Below are 21545 nucleotides of genomic sequence, written 5' to 3' on the forward strand. Positions count from 1 at the left end.
CGGCTCCGTGTACATAGAAAAGAAAGTGATAATAAAGACGAGATAGTCACGGATGGAATGCCATAAAAAAAAAAAACTACTGTTTTGTATGATGACAGCAAAACATCAACAGCGACTGAGCCTCTGCTCGGTCGCACGGTCTGCTAGAAATAGCAGCTACATCGTCCTAAGATTCCCCCTTTACCTTTGTACTGAACACTTTGCATGATGTGGTCCTCGGTTCCGTGTACATAGAAAAGAAAGTGATAATAATAAAGACGAGATAGTCACGGATGGAATGCCATTAAAAAAACAAAAACTACTGTTTTGTATGATGACAGCTAACTTGGAGCTAAACAATATCAACATCACTTGTTAAAAACCGATTCCGAGAGAATGGAAATAGTGGGTGATTTGTTGTTTCGATAAAATCGATATTTAGGCTAATATTAATATTTATAAAAAACGTGCGCTGGTTTAGTATCAGGAAAAAGAACCAACTTTTTCTATGCTTAAGTGTATTTTTCATTTTAATTTTAAAAAAATAATTTTTAATAATATTACTACTTTAAAAAAATAACGTTTGCTCTTTCTCTCTTATTACAAAAAAAATTATTTTAAATAATTTTAAAGTATTCCGATTAAGAATAAATCTTTTAATCGGTTGCTTTATATTTCTGACAATCCCCAGTAATAAAGCAATTAATACTACAAGGAAGGGCTGAAGGTTGTTGAATCAAACAGGCTTATAAAGCAATTAAGGAAGGGAGGAGGGGGGAGATGGAAATCGATCCTATGTACGACAGCTGTAATTTAACTAACATTAACTAACCCAGAACAATACGCCCGTAATTCAGCTAAAAATAAAGTCCAGACTCAGTATTTTACAATGTTTACTACCGTAATTGTCACCTTTAGTTTAAATATCAGGCGTTTGTATACATTCGTGAGTTGTCTGTATAAAATATAAAATACAAAATGCATTAAATAAAATGGTGGGTGTTGGTACTTTAAGTATATAATATATATATATAATGCGATGTAGTGCAAGTATATATATGTGAATGTATAGGTATGTTTATCTGTGTGTGTAGTTTTATTTGTGTGAATTGAAAGATACGTGCACACACTGACAGGGGTCACAGTAAGCGTTCAAAAATAGTGTGCACATCACGACAGTCATAAACGCGAATGCTGCAAGGGGACATCCCATTTATACATGGCGGAGAACAACACGATATTAGTCCGATGGCCTCTGGGAGATCTCGAGAACCAAGAACGTTGAAGTACAACTTCCATCTGGGGGAGCTGGTCCTGTGTTTCGAGCCGGATCCGACCAAAGCTAGGGTGCTCTACGATGCAAAGGTTCGTGTTATGTAAGCATTTTTGGCCAACCCAAAATCAATGCATTGTTTGTGAGGAGACAGAAATATACATACATGTATATACACACACATATATATATATATATATATTATATATATATATATATATATATATATATATAATTTTTTTTGTAGAGTAAGCTTTACACACAGAGCAGATATATACATACATGTATACACACACACACACACACCACACACACACACATATATATATATATATATATATATATATATATATATATACATGTATATATATCTATACAATAATATGTTACATTACTCGATAGTCAAGATAAAACTCTGAGTTTCAGATGCCGAAGTGGGAATCCACGACATCTCTTCGGTTATCTGGCTATTTGAAAAAAATATATATATATACACACACCTATATATATATATATATATATATATATATATATATATATGTATATATCTGCTGTGTGTGTAAAGCTTACTCTACAAAAATAATAATATAAACCTCATTTAAGAAAACACTTTGTTGTGTTTACGGTTTGTCATTTACCCTACGCCACAAAATTTAGTAAATATAAATTTATATATATATATAAATATATATATAAATGTGTGTGTGTGTGTGCGTTTGTTTATATGTAACATCTAATGGTTAATATTCCTTAGAGGTTTTAAATTACGTATAGTTACGGTAAGCACATTATGAGAATTGTATTAATAGTTATTCGCTTGCAGGTAACGTATATATATATATATAGTATATATCATTATACTCGCACACATATACTACACATATACAAATACAAAAGTAAATTTGTATTATATTAAATATATATATGCATACACAGTTCCAAAGTAAATATGTATATATAGTACATACACGCACATATACTAATATATCAATCTGTCTATCGATCGATCGACAGACTTATATATGCCTATGTAAAATGTAAAGTATACAATAAATATTATATATATAAAATTATACATGTATCTAATACTGTATATATATTTTTATATATTTGTATATATTGTATAGACGTGTGCCTATATATATATATGTATGTATATATAGCGAAACTTTCTTAAACTAGCAACACATAAACAAATATTACCCTTACGAGAATTTGAACCCCAAAGAAGGACCATATATGATGCGGTGTATAAAGCAAAACTACCTGAAATCAAGAACGCCTAGACTAGTTCAATCCCACAAAAATTAAAATTTCAATGAAGGACAATTTATAACCACGAGAACACGAGATGCAAACTGTACTCACGTATAATTATTTATATATGCATGTATATATACATGTAGATGTAGGTACGTACATATATGTTTGTATGTATGCATATATTTTTATTTATCACACACACACACACACACACACACACACACACACACACACACACAATATATATATATATTATATATATAATATATATATATAATATATATATATATATGTATATATATCTATACAATAATATGTTACATTACTCGATAGTCAAGATAAAACTCTGAGTTTCAGATGCCGAAGTGGGAATCCACGACATCTCTTCGGTTATCTGGCTATTTGAAAAAAAAATATATATATACACACACCTATATATATATATATATATATATATATGTATATATCTGCTGTGTGTGTAAAGCTTACTCTACAAAAATAATATAAACCTCATTTAAGAAAACACTTTGTTGTGTTTACGGTTTGTCATTTACCCTACGCCACAAAATTTAGTAAATATAAATTTATATATATATATAAATATATATATAAATGTGTGTGTGTGTGTGTGTGTGCGTTTGTTTATATGTAACATCTAATGGTTAATATTCCTTAGAGGTTTTAAATTACGTATAGTTACGGTAAGCACATTATGAGAATTGTATTAATAGTTATTCGCTTGCAGGTAACGTATATATATATATATATAGTATATATCATTATACTCGCACACATATACTACACATATACAAATACAAAAGTAAATTTGTATTATATTAAATATATATATGCATACACAGTTCCAAAGTAAATATGTATATATAGTACATACACGCACATATACTAATATATCAATCTGTCTATCGATCGATCGACAGACTTATATATGCCTATGTAAAATGTAAAGTATACAATAAATATTATATATATAAAATTATACATGTATCTAATACTGTATATATATTTTTATATATTTGTATATATTGTATAGACGTGTGCCTATATATATATATGTATGTATATATAGCGAAACTTTCTTAAACTAGCAACACATAAACAAATATTACCCTTACGAGAATTTGAACCCCAAAGAAGGACCATATATGATGCGGTGTATAAAGCAAAACTACCTGAAATCAAGAACGCCTAGACTAGTTCAATCCCACAAAAATTAAAATTTCAATGAAGGACAATTTATAACCACGAGAACACGAGATGCAAACTGTACTCACGTATAATTATTTATATATGCATGTATATATACATGTAGATGTAGGTACGTACATATATGTTTGTATGTATGCATATATTTTTATTTATCACACACACACACACACACACACACACACACACACACACATATATATATATATATGTCTATATATTTGTGTTTTTACATATTTGTGTGTGTGTATATAATGTATATAAATATATGTATATATTTATGTATATATATGTATATATATATGTATGTATATATGTATGTATGTATATATGTTTGTTTATATATGTATGTATGTATATGTATGTATGTATATGTATGTATATGTATATGTATGTATATATGCATATGTATGTATATATATATATGTATGTATATATATGTGTATATGTATATATATGTACAGGGACTGGACAAAATGATGGAAACACCTAGCATCATAATTTTGAAATATCTATAAAACCATCAAAAGCTTATTTATTTTTATGTTTTTTGATTTATTATTATTAGTATTGCTTAATGCTTTGCTAAAATTGCTGTTTCTTTTCAGATATCATCCGAAAAAGGTAATTAAAATTCATTAAAATGACTGATCTATTGGACCTTGAAAGAGGTCAAATTGTTGGTGATCATATGGCAGGCGCTAGCGTAACGAAAACAGCCAAAATGTTTGGTGTATCAAGAAGTACCATCACGAAAGTAATGACAGGCTTTGAGAAAGATGGAAAAACTGCCTCTTGGAAACAAAACTCCAGAAGAAAACCAAAAGTTTCAGATAAGGACCGTTGAACTCGTATGCGAATTGTCAGAAAAGATCACAAAAGTACAGGTCTCAGAATTACTGCAGAGCTTAATGGCCTTGAGAACCCCTTTTCCACAAAAACTTTTCGCCTGGAGCTGCACAAAGCCAGATTTTACAGGAGGGCTGCAATCAGAAATCCACTGCTTTCAAAAACAAACATTGCAAAAACCTACAGAATTGGTCCCTAGAGCAGTGGAAGAATGTTATTTTCTTGGATGAGTCATCCGTTACCTTATTTCCAACCACTGGCCAAGTATACGTGTGGAGACAGCCAAAAGAAGCATTTGACCCAGACTGCCTTCTTCCAACTATTAAACATGGAGGAGGATCTGTGATGATCTGTGGGGGCCTATATCTTGGAAATCCACTGGCTGAATGGTTTCCCTTCATGGCAGAATTAATAGTCAAGACTATTTAAGCATTTTATCTCATCAAATTCATCCTATGGTTGCGGAACTGTTTTCAGAGGGAAACACAATCTTCCAGGATGATAATGCACCAATTTACACAGCTAAAGTTGTTAATGAATGACACGAGGAACATTCTAGTGAAGTTGAACATCTTATCTGGCCACCACAGTCCCCCAAATTTATGGGACATTTTAGAAAAACAAGTAAGGAGTCAATATCTTCCACCATCATCACTACAAGAACTGGAAACTGTTTTAGCTGAAGAATGGACAAAAATTCCTTTGGAAATAATTCAAACATTGTATGAGTCCATACCGCATAGAATTCAAGCTGTAATTATTGCCAAAGGCGGTCCTACCGTATATTAAAATAAATTTGTTTGAAATCTTAAGGTGTTTCTATTAATTTGTCCAATCTGATCTAGCAGTGTTTCTACAGCTGGATGCCCTTCCTAATGCCAACCACTCTGAAAGTGACATAGGCGCTTTTTATGTGCCACCAGCACAGGGGCCAGACAGGGCTGGCATTGACCACTTTTGGACAGTATTTTTTACATGCCACCAGCATCGACCACGTTTGGATGGTGCTTTCACTGGCATGGGAGCCAGTCAAGGCGGTGCTGGCATCAGCCACATTCGGATGGTGCTTTTTATGTGCCACTGGCATAGGAGCCAGTCAAAGCGAGGGGACTGGCATCAACCTTGTTTGGATGGTGCTTTTATGTGCCACCGGCATGGGGAGCCAGATAGGCTGTGCTGGCATCAGCCACAACTACATTTCCGTTTGATTGTGGAATGATTTGATTTTGGTGTTGATATATTTGACTCAACAGGTCTCCCCAAGCATGGCATGCTGCCCTATGATCCAAGGCGCTTTTGAGTGGGCTTGTTATGCAACACTGGCATAGGCTGCTACTGTGATCTCACTTTATTTGCTGGGTCTTCTCAGTCACAGTATACCTCTCTGAGGCCCAGTGTTTGAGGGTCATGCTTCACCACCTCATCCCATATCTTCCTGGGTCTCCCCTACCATGAGTTCATTCCAAATGTATATATATATATGTATATATTTATGTGTATATATATATGTGTGTGTGTGTCTGTATATGTATATATATATATATATATGTATCTATCAAAAAGAATGTATAAATCACAAGATGAGTGTATCAATTAAAATATCATCATTGTTTAAATGTTCATTTTTTTCCCATGCTGGCTTTGGCTGGATGGTTCCACAGAATACAACAAACCAGTCTTGGCTGGGTGAAGTTCAGGGAATGTGGAGCATTGTTATATGGGAAAAGGTTCTCCTTGAACATGAAAGGAAGGGCTTATAGGAGTTGCGGGAAATCTGCAATGCTGTATGGGAATGAGACATGGTGTCTGAGGGAAAGTGAAATGGCAATTTTACGAAGGACCGAGGAGAGCAATGGTGAGAGGAATGTGTGGTGTAAATGCAAGCTTAAAAGGTACCAATGCATGTTGGCCACCCTTAAATGTCTTACATATGTAAATATATGTGTATATATGTATGTGTATATATATGTATATATATATATATGCTCATAGTACTGCATTTCTGCTTAACAGCCTGTGTTGGTGTATTCACGTCCCCATAACTTAGTGGTTCAACAAAAGAGACCAATAGACTAAGTACCATGCTTATAAAAAAATAAGTACCGGAGTCAATGCATTCAACTAATCATTCTTCAAGGTGGTGCCCTAGCATGGCCACAGTGTAATGAGTGAAACAAGTAAAAGATAAAGGAGACTGGATAAAATGCTTAGCGGCATTTTGTCTCTCTTTACAATCTGATTTCAAATTCTGCTGAGGTTGAATTTGCCTTGCGTTCCTTTTGGGGGTCGATAAAATAAGCATCACTCAAGTATAAGAGTTGATGCAATCAGCTTCCCCCGCCCACTAAAATCTGCTGGCCCTTGTTTTAAAATTTGAAACCATTTTTGCAGCAATTTAAAAATAATTTTTTTTGTTTTTTTATATTTCTTTCAAGATTTTGGACACAGCTTATGTGAAAGATAAATCGGGACGGAACATGCCTGCTTATCGAATTCACTTTCAGGGATGGAACAGCAGGTATTGTACTTCTCTTGTTTTCGACTTTCAGTATTCTATAGGTCTAAACTCATTTAATTTTTTAGTATTCTGATTACTCTTACAAATGTAATGTCTATTTATTCACCTGTGCCACCGGCTAAAAAGCACCAATCTGATCGTGGCCGTTGCCAGCCTCGCCTGGCACCTGTGCCGGTGGTACGTAAAAAGCACCCACTACACTCACGGAGTGGTTGGCGTTAGGAAGGGCATCCAGCTGTAGAAACACTGCCAGATCAGACTGGAGCCTGGTGCATCCTTCTGGCTTCCCAGATCCCAGTTGAACTGTCCAACCCATGCTAGCATGGAGAACGGATGTTAAACGATGATGATAATTGTTTTGAGTTAAATATGAATTATCTCATAGCCTTCAGATTTTGATGGTATGAATGTTTATTTTTAGAATAACATTGTGGCATAGGTGTGAGAGACCAGATCTGGCCATTTTCAACATGAAACCCGTAGAATATTTTAGCCAGATATGGATACTTTAAATGCTAAAGGGTTAAAAACAATCCCTTTTTTTTTCCTGGTAAACAATATTCCTAAGTTGACATCAGTTTTCTCTGCCATTGAAGTGAAGGAATAAAGCAATATGATTAATTAATTAAGATTTACAGCACGGTTTGGAGTATTGGGCTGGTTCCCAGTTTCTCTGATGTAGATGTTCCTCCCTGGACCAGATGCCGGTCCATCACAGAATTATTCCTTTTCACTAGCTCAGTGGACTGGAGCAATGTGAAATGAATGTTTTTGGACGATATGTATATAATTGTATGTCTGTGATGAGCTTTGAAATATAAACAAAAAAAAAAATTTCCTCAATTTATGTTACCCTATGTTTCTCTAATTCCTTTCAGCTGGGACAGAACTGTTGGTGAGAACTACATCTTAAAAGGCACCGAGGAAAACCGAACTCTAATGAAGCAGTTGGCAGAGACTGCAAAGTGCTAGTAAGTAAAACTCAGCCCATCAATTGCTTTGTGTAGATCGTACAAACAATAACTCTGAGCACCTTTTCAAACTCCACCCGTCTAACACCCGTGGACATATTTACAAAGTCAGAAAACAGCACAGCTCCCATGACTTCAGGAAACATTTTTTCACGCTGAGAGTTGCTGAAGCATGGAACAAACTGCCGGCGTCAGTTGTTAGTTGTCGGAGCACTGCATCCTTCAAAACTTCCATGCTTCCTGAGATTCGCCAACACTACACCTGATTTTCTCCCCTCCATACACACAGAGGCATGTATCTGACTCATACATTGTTCGCTTTCCAGACATTTGTACATTACTGCATATACTTTATACGCACTTTCTGACAAGTTGTGGTGCACCTGAGCACTGTTTACAATAATTTCATTATTATTTATTATTATAGATGCAGAGATAATACGTGCATCATCCTGATGCATGTATCATCTCTCGATCTTTGAGGGTTTTACTCTTGCCCCTCATCACTACCATATTATCTTTTTCCCATATCATCTATTGTTTGATCTCCATTGTAGATTGATGTTTTCCATTTCAAATATAATCTGTTTTTACCAATTGGTTGTCTCTGTTTCAATTGCAGTCGTAACAACAAGGCCCGCAAGAACAAAATTGACGACATTTTAGAGAAGGCCTTTAAACATAAACCTCTGTCATTTGACAGTAGTAGCGACTGTGAGTCAAGTGAGGAATCCTCAGAGCCAGATGGAGATGCTAACAGAAACAACGGTCGGAATGGAACCAATGGAAATGTGAGCTCGACTTTTTGCTTTCTGTTTCTGAAATATCCTTTTTGTTATGTCTTCATCATTTTGTTGACGATTTTGTTAATATTAATGGTTCTATATTTAAGAGATGAGGAATTATGTACATTATTTATAGTTGTCGGATATTTGTCCTCATCTTGTTTGTTGTTAACACAATGTTTTGGCTGCTGTACCCTCCAGCCTTCATCAGGTGTCTTGGGGAAATTTCGAACCTGGGTTCTCATTCCTAAGGTATTTTTCAATGTTGTTATTATTATTCAGGTCACTGCCTGGAATTGAACTCGGAATCTTGGGGTTAGTAGCCTGTGCTCTTAACCAATACGCTATATGCCCATGGGCATATAATTAAATATATGTATTTAAATAAATATATAAATAAATAAATATATATATATATATATATATATAAAATTATTTTATTTTATATATTAGGGAATAAAAATTCCGGCATCACAGGGAAATGTATATGTTATTTAGAGATAGTAGACCCCATCATCACACCATATAAAAGAATTTTAATTTAATACTACTCATTTCTCTGCTACACGTGTAGCAGAGAAATGGGTGAGTTCTCTCCCTTACTTAAGCTGGATGTTGATTATTTGTAATATTTGGCGAATGAAGTCTTTGGTCTCTTAAACCACAGAAACTAATAAACATTTAAAAAATTATTTGCAGAGAGATGACGACGAGGATGAGAACGAAGAAGAAAGTAATGATGTCGAGTCTGGAATCGAGCTGACCATTCCAAAAGTTCTTCGCCAGAAACTGGAAGAAGATTGCTACATGATTAACAAAAAGAAGAAAGTAAATCCTTTTCACTGTTTTCCATTTCTACACATTTACTAATTAGAACTACGGTCAAAGACGATAAAAGTAAAGTTGTATATAAACCCAAGATTCCTTTTTTTTTAACGACTTAGCTTTCACTCCTTCTTGCCTCTATCTTCTTGGTCTTCCTCTTCTGCTAGTTCCTTTCACATGGATCTCTTGGCCTTTCTTTATGCAACTATTATCATCTACACACATTACATGTCTGTACCAATGCAGTTGTCTCTCCTTCTCTCTCTCTTGCACACTACAGCTTCTTTCTCTCTCATCCAATTCTTCTCTAAGCTAATCCACATCTCATTTGTTCTTGTATGCCAACATTATCTAACCAGCAGGTCATAATTGTTTGTTTGTTTCCTTCCTTCCCTCACCCGCCCTCTGCATTCAATGCTCATATTTCACTAATATGCAACATCCATACTTTCTACCTCAATACCATGGATGCTAAAGCATTAAATCTGTGTACAATAGTCAGAAAATTATTCTTAACTTAACCCTTTAGCATTCAAAACCGGCCATATCTGGCCAAAATATTTAACCTGTTTTATATTGAAACTGACCAGATCCCACCTTTCATCTCAGCCCAACCATGTCGTTCTAAAACTAAAAAAATCACATCACCGAAATCTCTAAACTACAAGATAATGCATGATTAATTCAAACCATTTTAAATAAACAAACATCACATTTGACAGAATAATCTGAACACTAAAGGGTTAAATTATTTCTCTCTTTCCAGTTCCTGCGTCTTCCAGCCGAAATTAATGTTGTGTCGGTATTAGAAGGTTATGTCAAAAATTTTTCCGTCAATGTTCTCTATGGTTTGTCTGACCGTTGTAAACAGAGAGGAAACGGTAAAAACCCTGCCATCAATATCAAAAGGTTGGATTCTACTTTAATTTCTGCAATTTATATATTTTTTGTGGCTTAATGGTTTAGCGAAAGAGGTCGATACAGTAAGTACCAGGTTTTAGAATAAGTACTGGGGTTGATATACAATACTCTTGTTGCAGGCATGGCTGTGTAGTTAAGAAGTTTGCTTCCCAACCACAAAGTTTTGGGTTCAGTCCCACTGTGCGGTACCTTGTCCACATGCCAACCAAAGCCTTGTGAGTGGACATGGTAGGTGGAAAATGAAAGAAGCCCTTTGTACATACATACATACATACATACAGATATGTTTATGATTTTGTCTCCATGCCTTGACATAATGTGATTGTTGTGAGTGGGTGTCATTCATCTCCTACATTCTGCAAAACCATGCCATGCCATCATGAGGAAATATCACCTTGCTTGAAAACAGGAGAGAGTTGGCAACAGGAAGGGCATCTGGCCATAGAAAATATACCTCACTAAACTCTTTGACCCATGCAAGCTTGAAAAAGTGAATGTTAAAACAGTAATGATGATGACTCCTGCTTTTAACTACAGTGAAATGCACCTAAGCATGGGACCTGTTTGTACCTAGCTGCTCTGTACTCAAATTGAGAGTTAACCATTGGGTTACAGTCAGTGCTGCATGTACAACTATGTGGTTCAGTATTGTAGTGATTTAATTAACATATTAATACCAATCTGTGTGATCCATCCATCCTTCTCCACTCACTTTTCCTTAGAGACTTGCTAGATTCCCAAGCATGACCAACTGAGACTATGGACTTTATCCAACCATATCATTCTTGGTCTACTCCTAGGTCCTCCCCCACTGGTTGGCTCAGCTTGAAGAATCCATCTTGCGATTCTTTGCTGTGGCATTCTAATCACATGTCTGTGGTACCTCTCCATGCAGAGGCAGCTTGACCTGGAGAGACTTCCTGTTGAGTAATGTTACCCTAGAGATTCTCTGGAGGAGAGCCCCATTTTGACAGTCATACTCTTTCGGTTATTACCCCATATTAATGATCATAGATGAGGATAGGCATGACAACTTGATGGTGATGAGTCTGTAAGTCTACGATATCTCTGTATCATCACTGAACATTTTGTTGGTATGTGTTGTGCCTAGAATGAACATTGGTGATATTTCACATACTGTTGCTCTGATGAGACTAGCTCAACTCTCAGAATAGCTGAAAACTCATCATCATCATTGTATAACATCCGTTTTCCATGCTGGCATGGGTTGGACAGTTTAACAGGAGCTGGCCAGCTGGGGAGCTGTCCAGGCTCCAATTGTCTGCTGTGGCAAGGTTTCTACAGCTGGATGCCCTTCTTAATGCCAACCACTTTACAGTGTGTGCTGGGTGCCTTTTACATTCCACTGGCACAGATGCATTTTATGTGGCACCTGGAAAGGACAAACCTGTATGTATGGATGATTGTGGTTTTACTTCGTTTGACGCATCTTCTCAAATACTGCAAATCGCCACAACCAATCATTTTGTTAATTCTTCTGGGTAATTTGTTCTTAACCGTTTTCTTTTCCTTTTCTTTTTCTTTTTCCTGTTGCAGCATTCCTATATGTCGGGAAGTAGTAGATGGAATTCGTGTCTGTTTTGACTTCTCTTTATCAACTATTTTATTGTACAGTTTTGAAAAAGATCATTATTCAAAGTTTATTAGTCATCGTTACAGGTAAATAACTTTTGTCATATTAAACCCTGTCTCTCACTTTTTCTCTCTCTCTCACTCTCTCTCTCTCCTATATATCTATTTGTCCCCACTCTCTCTCCCCTATCTATCTATTCTATCTATCCCTCTCTTTCTCTATGTCTCTCTCTTTCTCTCTCTCTGGACACAACCATGACCAAATGGTTAATAAGTTTACTTTGCAATCATGAACTGGGATCAATTTCACTGTGTGAACTCTTCAGCAAGTCTTTCACCACACCTTGAGCTACACCTGAGCTTTGTGAATGAAATTGGGTTGACAAACCATTTGGAAACCTTTTGGATGGATTTGGTCTTGTGATTAGACCCACAATGAGTAAAAGATTTTGTTGGGTACAACACGTGTTTCAAACCATTCTGGGTCTCTTCGGGTACATCAATAAAAAGTCTCACTAGAGATTTTCTGAGTCAGCTTACACACTGCTAGATGTCCATCAAATTCAAGAATGAATGAAAAACAGAGAAAAATTATTGAAATGCAAAAAATTCAAATATGAACGTGAAAATTATACATTCTAGTTTAGAGAAAATACAGGAGGATCAGTTAGTTATGATTTTATTCAACATATTCCCCTCTCAGATTCACACGCTTATCGCAGCAGTTGTGTGTGTGTGTCATCATCATCATCATCATCATCATCGTTTAACATCCGTTTTCCGCGCTAGCACGGGTTGGACGGTTTGACCGGGGTCTGGGAAGCCAGGGGCTGCTCCAGGCTCCAGTCTGATCTGGCAGAGTTTCTACGGCTGGATGCCCTTCCTAACGCCAACCACTCCGCGAGTGTAGTGGGTGCTTTTTACGTGCCACCTGCACAGGTGCCAGGCGAGGCTGGCAACGGCCACGGTCGGATTGGTGTATTTTACGTGCCACCGTCACGGAAGCCAGTCGAGGCGGCACTGGCATCGGCCACGAGTCGGATAGTGCTTTTTACGTACCACCAGACCAGGGGTCCTGGCTGGTTCAATTCGATTTCGATTTCGCTTGCCCCAACATGTCTTCGCAAGCAAAGGGGGTTGGCATGGGTGCCTGTTGTCGGATGAGGTTCTATATCGACTTCGCTTGCCTCAACAGGTCTTTGTGTCCAAGGGAGGAAAGGCATAATGTATGTATCTATTATTTTATTTATATATATATATAATGTATGTGTTTGTTATTTTATTTCCACACTGTATTAACATTGTGTTTCTATATGTTTCACAGCCAACAGAAACTGTCATCGCCTCAGCCTGACACTTCCAGTTGTAGTCCTGTTAATAATAACACAAACAATTGCAGCAGCCAGTGTACCCCAGAATTCAGTTCTTCTTGCGAAACGGGTCAAAGAGATAAAATTCGCAGAATATCCGAGAACTGTGTGGCGAGGTCAAACTCTGAGGAAATCTCAACGGACAGCGAGTGTTCAGTGTCTGTGGTTTCGGCACCACTGACGCGGCGGGTGACGAGACAGTCTGTCGCGGAAACGGCTAGAATCAGTCGGAAATCGAAGCAAAAGAAACGAATTAGTTCACGGAACACGGGTAGGTGGAAGCCGGTTGCTAAGTGCAGCAACAGTAGTACGGAAATCTCAAGTGATGGCTGTGGTAATGACAACATCAATGGCAGCGGCGATTTCTCGGTGCCGTCTGCTAGCCTTTCCGCGACTCTTAGTTCTTCTATGTGCAGCAAAGATTCTAAACAAACTGCCAATCAAACGGACAGTTGGACGAATTGCCCCACCGAGGCTTCATTTCCGCAACACCAGCTGCACGATCAGCTGCAGTGGAACACACAGGGTGCAGTGAAGACCGAGACTGTTGACGCTGCATCTTCATCCTCTCCCACAACACCTTGCATGGCTTATTTCTGTGATTCGCATTTGAAAATTGAGGACAATCTGCCATTACCATCATCCCCTTGCCCTCAAATTGCTGCTGTGATCAACCCGTCTTGTGCAGAATCAAATATGTTGTCACTTCGTCAGGCATTATTAAGTTCCTGTCATCGTTCACCTTGTCAGGATCTTCTCAAAGAGGTAGGTTTGTGCTTGCACGCACACACAGATGCATGCTCATGTACACATATATAAGTTTTTGGTGTTTTTTGTTTCATACCAGTCTTTATCTTTGCCAGTATGGTATATTCAGCTGTGTGTATTTTGTGAGTGGAGGTTAAGCAGAGAGAGAGAGAGAGAAAGACTGTGTGTGCGTGTGTGTGTGTGTGTGTGTGTGTGTGTGTGTGTATAAGCTTTGCTGTGTGGCAAGAAGAATTTACGTAAGGCGGCGAGCTGGCAGAAACGTTAGCACACCGGGCAAAATGCTTACCAGTATTTCGTCCGCCGCTACCTTCTGAGTTCAAATTCCGCCGAGGTCGACTTTGCCTTTCATCCTTTCGGGGTCGATTAAATAAGTACCAGTTACGCACTGGGGTCGATATAATCGACTTAATCCGTTTGTCTGTCCTTGTTTGTCCCCTCTCTGTGTTTAGCTCCTTGTGGGTAGTAAAGAAATAGGTATTTCGTCTGCTGCTATGTTCTGAGTTCAAATTCCGCTGAGGTCCTCATGATTGTGAGCCAAATACCCTAGACACTAACCCACATGCCTTCACTTGTAGTTCATTTACAAAGAACCTGTTCTTTGTATATCTATGTATGGAGATTGAAGTGTTTGGGGAAGACTGGAGTGCATTGTTTGGGAGTAATGAAAGCATGCTCCATGCTGGTATGGGTTAGATGCTTGACAGAATCTTATGTGTCCAAAGACTGCATTATGCTCCAGTGTCTGGCATGGTTTCCGTTGCTGGATGCCCTTCCTAATGCCAACCACAATGCAGCATGTCCTAGGTGTCCTTTGTTTTTTGCGAGCCATTGGCACTAGCAAGGTTGCCTCCACTTGGATTGTTGCAAGTTGATAGTTGTAAGAAAAGGATATAGAGGGAGAGAACTCCGGGGGTGGGGGGAGGAAGGACTGGGTGTAGTGGTTAGTGCGGTGCTTGTGGGAGTGTATATAACGAGTGTTGAGAAGTGGGAAGATGAATGGGCCGGGAGCGACTGAGTGGAGGTGACAAGATCCAAAGCAGCTCAAGGAGCAGAAGCCATTGTCCTAGCGGTAGACGAAGTGGAGAGAAAGGAAGAACTGTGGTTAACAATTTTGCCTGACATGCTAACAATGCGGCCAAATTGCTTTCTACTTCAACTTCTACTACTGCTACTGCTACTGCTACTACTACGCTGCTGCTGCTGCTGCTGCTGCTACTACTGCTACTGCTACTACTACTACTACTAATAATAATAATAATAATAATAATTCTTTCTAAAAGAGCACAAGGTATGGAGTTTTCAGGAGGAAGGAGTTACTTGGTTACATCACATCAACCCCCAGTTCTTGACTGGTACTTATTTTATCAACCCCGAAAGGATGAAAGGCAAAGTTGACCTCAGTTGAATTTGAACTCAGAGTGTGAAGACGGATGAAATGCCCTTTAGCATTTCGCCCTATGGGCCAACGGTTTGATGCTGAGTATTTTGTCTGATCCAGTAACTTATCTGCCAGCTTGTTGCCTTAATAATTATAAAAACCCTTTCTACTATAGGCACAAGACCTGAAATTGTTTTGGGGGTAGTGGGGAGTAGTCAATTACCCCATTGATCCCAGTATTTCACTGGTACTTAATCTATTGACTCCAAAAGGAGGAAAGGCAAAGTCGACCTTTCCAAAATTTGATCTCAGAATGTAAAGACGGATGAAATGCTGCTAAACATTTTGGGCAGTGTGCTAATGATTCTGCAAGCTCGCCTCCTTAATAGTAATAATAATAATAATTCCAATTTTTGGCTCAAAGCCAGCAATTTTGGGGGCAGAGGTAAGTCGACTTGAATTCAGAATGTGAAGATGGATGAAATGCCGTTAAGCATTTCGCCCGGTGCTCTAATGATTCTGTAAATTCACTGCCTTAAAGGAATGGTACTAAGTATTTGTCTTAATAATAATAATAATAATAATAATGGGTGGGATGGGCAACATAACATGAAGAAATCTAACTGGCCCCACCTATGAGATCATGCACCGTCTATCTCATTATGAGATCACCTTGGTGCGCACATATGGTTGTTGTGATACATGTGCCTGGTGTACCCTTATCAGATGGGTAGTTGTGATGATGGGTATGTTTGGCTTCATATATTTGTACCCCTGTGTCACTTTGATGGCATGCAGTGCTCTCGCACTCAATAATAGTAATAATAATAATGATGATAATAATCACAAATTAAACTTAAATGTTGAAGTGAATCGAACGGCTTTTGTGTGTTTCTTAAATGGCTTACAAACACCTTCCACGCTGCAATTGTTTTCGTTTCAGCACACGATCTCAGATCAAATCACCTGCTATGCAAGTACATCTCTGATAATAATAATAATAATGATATTAATAATAATGATAATAATAATAATAGCAATAATAATAATGATTTCATTTATTTGAGACTAGGGCAAAGAATGAGTAGGACAGTACAAAGACAGACAAAAATGAAATGATAAAACATAAATAACAAAAAATAAATCTTTAATTAGATTTTTTATTTAACGAGATTGTTGTTCTTGCTTGCAGGTCTTCCATTCACAAACGGATCAAAGTAGTATTGATGAAATCTTCACGTGGAGATTGTTACCTCAATCTTTCTATAGTCAATGTCCTCCACAACCCTCCATCATCTGTGGTCCTCAGCAATTGTTACGTTTATTTGGTAAGTAGTTCCATTTCAGTACATACGCTTAAGTTGATACCTGTAAACCCCCTTTTTTTTTTTGTGTTTGGATCAACTTACAGTAAGTTGGTGCCTTTGAACTTTTAACATTCTGCTGAAAATTTTCTAATTCAAAATCTCTGTCACATCATAATTGAGTAGGAAGTGTCTAAGTCTGGGTTGCTTTATTCAAATGTTTATAGTGTCTTTATTTGTGGTCAGGTTATAATGGAAATTGGCTGTATTGTGAAAAAGACTTTTTAAAAAAAATATTAATAGCCAGTGAAAGATCTTGGGAGTTCCACAAAGATTGCTATTTCTACACTGCCTTTGTTGACCTCGAGGTAGCTTTCGACGCGGTTGAGCACACACCCCTCTAGAAAATTCTCAAGCTTGTCAGTGCACCCACCAAGATCACTGCTCTGTTTTAATGGCTCTATAGCAATGCTGAGAGCTGTTTGGGTGAATGGAAAAGATTCTGACTGGTCCTCTACCAACAGCAGAGTCAGACAGGGCTGTGTGGCTAACCCTGACCTTTTCAACTGTGTCATTGATTATCTGATGACCAGGGTCTGTGAGTGAGTCTCTGGCATTATCTTTGGGAACTACTACCTTACTGACCTGGAGTATGCGGACGATGTCACTCTGTTCAGCAATTTGATTGACCACCTCAGGGTCAATCAAATTGCTGAATAAACAATTCAAGTGGTACAGGAGAGACACGTACTTATACTGTTGGGTAGGTTTGTATTGTATAAGATATTAAGGGTTTAAGGATTGCCTTAAAAATGCTCTAATACAGATAGGAATTGCAGCTGGTAATTGGGAGAGGGAGGCACAAGACTGTGATGGATGGAGGAAGACAGTGCATGATGTTTGTTTAAGGTTTAAGAGGTAGAGAGTGAAGTATGAGAGAATTAGGAGGGGGCTTAGAGGGGGGGGACATGTGGAAAGTGAGAGTGTTGCTTTTTGTGTGTGGTTTGTGGGAAGAGGTGTTTGAGTTTCACAGGAATTGACTCATGATAAACAGTGATGTGGCTATTAAAGTTCACAACAGAACATGTGTAAAATGTGGAAGGGTGTGCCTCTCAGCTGGAGGTCTGAAAAGACATGTTAAGGAGTGCATATGGTGGCACCTGTTCCTCTTGGCAGCCAGCACAGTTGTGCAGTATGAAATAAAATGTGTTAAAGTTTGGCTGGGCTTAAAAGTCATATAAGGGCATCACATGGCATCAGTAAAGAATCATTTCAGTAAAGCTTTTTGGCAATGGGTTTTCTTGTATAACAAGGCTGCAGCTATGATCTGTGTGTGTGTGTGTGTGTGTGTGTGTGTGTGTGTACATATGTATGTATATATGTATGTAAGTACGTATGTATGTGTATATATGTGTGTATATATGTGTGTATATATGTGTGTATATATATGTGTGTATATATATATATATATGTGTGTATATATATGTATGTATATATATATGTATATATCATCATCATCGTTTAACGTCCGTTTTCCACGCTAGCACGGGTTGGACGGTTCGACTGGGGTCTGGGAAGCCAGAGGCTGCACCAGGCTCCAGTCTGATCTGGCAGTGTTTCTACAGCTGGATGCCCTTCCTAACGCCAACCACTCCGCGAGTGTAGTGGGTGCTTTTTACGTGCCAGGGGGTTCTGGCATCGGCCACGATCGGTTGGTGCTTTTAACGTGCCACCGGCACGGAAGCCAGCCACATTCGGATGGTGCTTTTTATGTGACACCGGCACAGGTATCACAACTACTATTTCCATTGATATTGGTTCGATGTTCATGTACATGCACTTGACTCAACAGGTCTCCTCAAGCACAGCGAGATGTTCCGGGATCCAAGGTACTTTGAATGGGCAGGGGCTTTGCGGAACTGGTATTTATCTACATGGCAGTGAAACATGGGCCGTGACTGCTGAGGACATGTGTAAGCTTGCAAGGAATGAAGCCAGTATGCTCTGCTGGATGTAAAATGTCTGTGTGCACACTTGACAGAGTGTAAGTGCCTTGAGAGAAAAGTTGGACCTAAGAAGCATCAGATGTGGTATGCAAGAGAGACAACTGTGCTTGTATGGTCATGTGGTGAGAATGGATGAGGACAGCTGTGTGAAACAGTGTCACACTCTAGCGGTTGAGGGAACCTGTGGAAGAAGTAGACCCAGGAAGACCTGGGATGAGGTGGTGAAGCATGACCTTTGAACATTAGGCCTCACCGAGGCAATGACTAGTGACCGAGACATTTGGAAATATGCTGTGCTTGAGAAGACTTGGCAAGCCAAGTGAGACCATAACCCGTGGCCTATGCCAGGGGTGTAACCAACCCACTTATGTGTACCTTTCCTTCATTGGACCTGGTTGGCTCTACACATCATGACATCTCTGGGGACACTAACCTAGGATGACCCCAGCCATATCAATCAAGAGCATGAAACAAGCAAGAAACAAACAAACATCAGTTGTGCATGAGACTGTGCGGAGTATATACAATGTTCAAAATTCATGAAGCAAAGTAGATGTCAAAGACAAAGTTTATGATGACTGGGTGTCTGGCTAATCTGTGTGTGTGTGTGTGTGGTGTGTGTGTGTGTGTGTGTGTGTGTGTGTCACTTTTTTTTAAGTGGTTGTAAATTATGGATTTAAATGGGATGGAGTTACAAACCCATCTAATGTAGAGCAAATGTTATATGAATTGAAAATGGTGAAAGGTGAATCGTAGTACCTGACAAAGCTTAAAATTCACCAATTTATATCTGTTTCATTTTAGTTAAATTACCAGAAGTGCTTGGCAAAATGGACTTGCCTGAACTAAAACTTGGAATACTTCTTGGATATTTGGAAAATTTCCTAGAGTAAGTGAAATATTTTTTTCATTTTGGTCACTTTTGAACATTATTTCATGTTGGATAATTGCAGTATAGAGAACTGGTGTGTTTCACTCCATGTCAAACTAAAAGCCCACCTGTCTCACTCCTCGTCACACTGATAGCTTATGTGTTTCATTCTATTTCAAGCTAATAGCTTTCCTCTCTGACTCTTTGTCAAATCAGCTGTCAAATAAGAAGAACATCATAAAAGTGGTCCTTCTGTTCATTTGGTAGGCCCACTTGAGGGGCACAGGCAGAGATAATTGTCACTATACTATTCTGTAAGACAGCTTAAGCTTGAGCATTCTATCGCACACTCTGGCTACCTTTATGACCTTATCCAGCCACTTCCCTGTAAGAAGTATGTCCACACCATCTACCCCGTCACTGTTATTCGGTTGTTCTGAAAATAACGGCCGATTTCAGAAACATAAGTTTATTCTGGGAAAATTAACAATAGAAATGTTTTGATCAGTCAAAATATGAGCCCTGAACATCTATGCTTCTCTGCCATCAACATTGAGATTATTTATGCCTCGTTGATAAAAAACTTATTGGCTTTGATGCTAAGAAATCTTTGAAAGCTGATTCCACTTCTGGTTTGGACCTGAAAGTTTTATCACTTAAAAACGTGTTTAAATGCTTAAAAAATGTTAGTCAGTGGGTGAAAGATCAGGAGAATATGGAGGATGTGGTAAAGTCTCTGCAGCGTCACTCTTGGAACATGTGGCTTTGCATTATTGTGGAGCAGAATTGGGCCACACCAATTCACCAATGCAGGTCTCAATTTTTGCAAGTGAGCATGAATTTCAGCGAGTTGATTGCAGTAAACCTCTGCTGTAATGCTCTAATTGGCTTCCAGAAAGCTGTAATGGACGACACCAATTGCAGACCACCAGACAGTCACCATAATCTTTGGCTGATGCAACTTTGGCTTTGGGAAGTGTTTAGGGGACTCATCACGATCAAGCCATTGGCCTGATCATTCATGGTTATCATAAAGGATCCACTTTTCGTCATAAGTGACTATTTGGTCAAGAAAAAGATCATTGGTGTTTTGCAGAAAGAGCATCGAGCACACTTCAAAATACTGGATTTAAGACATTGATGTCCAAGATACAAAAGCAAAGTTTGAAGGGAGTAGTAGTCGTTTCCTTTGACTTTTAGATAGAAGCAAATAGAAAACAACATTTACTGACCAAAGACAACAAAAAATATTAAAAATAAAAATTTTGTTACACATGAGTGGTTGTGTGGTAAGTAGCTTGTTTACCGACCATATGGTTCCAGGTTCAGTCCCGCTGTGTGGCACCTTGGGCAAGTGTCTTCTACTATAGCCTCAGGCCGACCAAAGCCTTGTGAGTGGATTTGGTAGACGGAAACTGAAAGAAGCCTGTCGTATATATATATATATATGTATGTATGTGTTTGTGTGTCTGTGTTTGTCCCCCTTGCATTGCTTGACAACCGATGCTGGTGTGTTTATGTCCCCGTTACTTAGCGGTTCGACAAAAGAGACCGATAGAATAAGTACTGGGCTTACAAAAGAATAAGTCCCGGGGTCGATTTGCTCGATTAAAGGCGGTGCTTCAGCATGGCCGCAGTCAAATGACT

General features: G+C 38.2%; 1 protein-coding gene across 3 annotated transcripts in view; it reads left to right on the forward strand.

The window, feature by feature from the left end:
• The first annotated feature begins 1137 nt into the window (after positions 1-1137).
• LOC115224322 (male-specific lethal 3 homolog) overlaps positions 1138-21545 on the forward strand; it is a 21149-nt gene continuing 741 nt past the window's right edge. Inside the window, exons 1-11 of one of the 3 annotated variants that reach the window (XM_029795177.2) lie at positions 1206-1344; positions 4348-4363; positions 7024-7106; positions 7985-8077; positions 8700-8868; positions 9562-9690; positions 10454-10596; positions 12166-12288; positions 13526-14336; positions 16910-17045; positions 19832-19916. In XM_029795177.2, the coding sequence (XP_029651037.1) occupies positions 1337-1344; positions 4348-4363; positions 7024-7106; positions 7985-8077; positions 8700-8868; positions 9562-9690; positions 10454-10596; positions 12166-12288; positions 13526-14336; positions 16910-17045; positions 19832-19916 (1796 nt within the window). In that variant the 5' untranslated portion in view covers positions 1206-1336. Of the gene's footprint in view, positions 1356-4347; positions 4364-7023; positions 7107-7984; positions 8078-8699; positions 8869-9561; positions 9691-10453; positions 10597-12165; positions 12289-13525; positions 14337-16909; positions 17046-19831; positions 19917-21545 lie in introns of all 3 variants that reach the window. The other 2 variants (XM_029795176.2, XM_029795178.2) reach the window with 2 other exon arrangements.

The sequence above is a fragment of the Octopus sinensis genome, linkage group LG25, assembly GCF_006345805.1.
Source record: "Octopus sinensis linkage group LG25, ASM634580v1, whole genome shotgun sequence".
Lineage (NCBI taxonomy): Eukaryota > Metazoa > Mollusca > Cephalopoda > Octopoda > Octopodidae > Octopus > Octopus sinensis.